The sequence below is a fragment of the Cupressus sempervirens genome, chromosome 9, assembly GCF_028749045.1.
Source record: "Cupressus sempervirens isolate cs-2001-9-10 chromosome 9, ASM2874904v1, whole genome shotgun sequence".
Lineage (NCBI taxonomy): Eukaryota > Viridiplantae > Streptophyta > Pinopsida > Cupressales > Cupressaceae > Cupressus > Cupressus sempervirens.
In genome coordinates this window covers 231166264-231168245 of record NC_143126.1, presented here as the reverse complement: position 1 = coordinate 231168245, position 1982 = coordinate 231166264, and the positions used below count along the sequence as shown (strand labels likewise).

Here is a 1982-nt window from a genome sequence, read left to right as displayed (position 1 = left end):
TAATGATTGGTCAATAAATTTTAAAACACAAGTTCAATTTAAACAGAACAACAACAGTTGTAGTTAAATGGGTCCCACACGACACAACACACTAGAAGTCAATGCTTTGAGTAGGCCGGTTAGGCCACGCCTTATCTTTATACAGACAAGATCAAACATGCATTTTGGCTCGAGGAAGCAATGCTACAAAACTAGACATGGAAAATTATCTACAAGTCCATCTCTTGAAAGCAAACCGCTTCATTATTATCGCTGTCAGAATCGTTACTCAAGTTCCTTCCGAGATTCTGAAATCTCTCCTTCCGTGTATCTCCACCGCATGCTACTAATCTCTCCATGACTTTTCGCATAGAAGGCCACTGGTTAGGCACTCTATTTGTGCAAAAAAAACCCAAATACAAGACACGCATCATTTGTTCTATGCAATTATTTCCCACCATGCGATCGTCAAACACTGCCTCTTGTCCGCCCATCAAAATTCTGTTGCGTATCCATTCCAGGATGTCCCCATCCTCTCCATACTCTGCCTCACCCGTAGCTTTCTTTCCGCTAACCAACTCTAACATCACGACTCTGAAACTGTACACATCACTCTTCTCGTTGACCTTTGGCCTATTCGCATATTCTGCATCACAATAAGTTCTTAAAATATAATGAAAAGAAAGAAGAGAATTTATGCACGAAAACTATAATATGTCGATCCGAAAGAGTGAGTTTTGATAGCTGGGGTTATGTATCTGTGTGACCCTACGTAACCAGACACCGCAAATTCTACCCTAGCTTGTTTAGCTCTTTGGACACCCCAAAATCTGAAATTTTAGCCTCAAAATCCTTGTCCAACAAGATGTTACTAGATTTCATATCTCTATGCAATAGCAGAGGGGAGCAATCATGATGCATATAACTCAGCCCACGGGCTACACCAAGAACAATTTGATAACGAATTGGCCATTGGAGATTTACTTGTGGTCTAGATCGATTTCCATGTAGGCAGTCGAACAAGCTACCATTGGGCATGAATTCGTACACCAACAACTTGAAATCAGAGTCTTCACTTGAAATGGAATAGTGAAACTTCAAGATGTTAGCATGCTTGATGAGACCCAATTTGTCCACCTCCACTTCCCCCATTTTACTCTCTACTTCGTGCAAACCTTTTTTCTTGCAATTTCTTCCTGATCTGCTCATGTTCCGGCGGTTCTGGATCTTCTTAATAGCTACCGCTTGCCCATTCTATAGAATGACCTTGTAAAATTTTCCAACACCTCCAGAGCCAATCACGTTACTCTCTCTCAAGTTGCGAAGGATGAATGCCTCGTCCACATCTGTGGAATGGAATGGCATCATCTTCCATGACTGCATGTCTGGGTAATGCCGCTTCGAGGAGTGACACAGATAAATAAAGAGCGAGGTTATAATGGCTAATATAACTAGAGATGGCACTAGAATGGTCGCTAACCTCTGCGGTGACATTTTACTTGATAAGGAGCACAAAGGTAGCATCACATTCCTATTGGAATATTAAGTGCAATGGTTGTTTGTCCCTGGAGCCAAACGGCCACCTACCACCCCTGACAGACTCTAGAACAGAAATAAAACATAAATGTAATGGGTGACATTTTTGAAATTAGGAAAAGAGGGAGAAATATATGACAAAAGGAATGTCTCAGATTCATTCGACCAGCAGAGAGAGTGTGTTCAATAGAACAAAGAAGAGAGCAGATCATAAGTTTTAGTAGAAGTTATAGAGTAGAGCAAAGCAAAAAGAAAGAGATCAACAGATCCAGTTGCACATGTTTTCCCTATTCACTCTATAAGTTCGTTATTGTTGGTTTTGTCCTGTTGAAGCAGTGATTGCCCTGGGCATCATTGTATGCAACCATTAGAGCTGCAAGTTTGAAGTATTGAAGTTGTTTACTAGTTTAGGGTTATTTTAAGATTTTTTGGTTGAAGCCAAATGCTCCCAGATTTTGTAATGTTTT

General features: G+C 40.6%; 1 protein-coding gene across 1 annotated transcript; it reads right to left on the bottom strand.

Annotated features, from left to right (window-relative positions):
- Positions 1 to 209: 209 nt before the first annotated feature.
- LOC149538347 (receptor-like protein kinase 7) lies at positions 210 to 1131 on the bottom strand. The gene is made up of 2 exons (XM_089802452.1): positions 915 to 1131; positions 210 to 625 (listed from the first exon to the last, which is right to left on the bottom strand). The coding sequence occupies exons 1-2, from the start codon at positions 1129 to 1131 to the stop codon at positions 210 to 212; spliced, it is 633 nt and encodes a 210-aa protein (XP_089658578.1).
- Between the last annotated feature and the right edge of the window lie 851 nt (positions 1132 to 1982).

Excerpts from the sequence above, each read along its gene's own strand:
- LOC149538347 (XM_089802452.1), bottom strand. The coding sequence starts at position 1,131 with ATGGGGGAAGTGGAGGTGGACAAATTGGGTCTCATCAAGCATGCTAAC. Across the intron at positions 626-914 it reads AATTGTTCTTGGTGTAGCCC|AATATGCGAATAGGCCAAAG; the intron begins GTGGGCTGAGTT and ends ATTGTGATGCAG.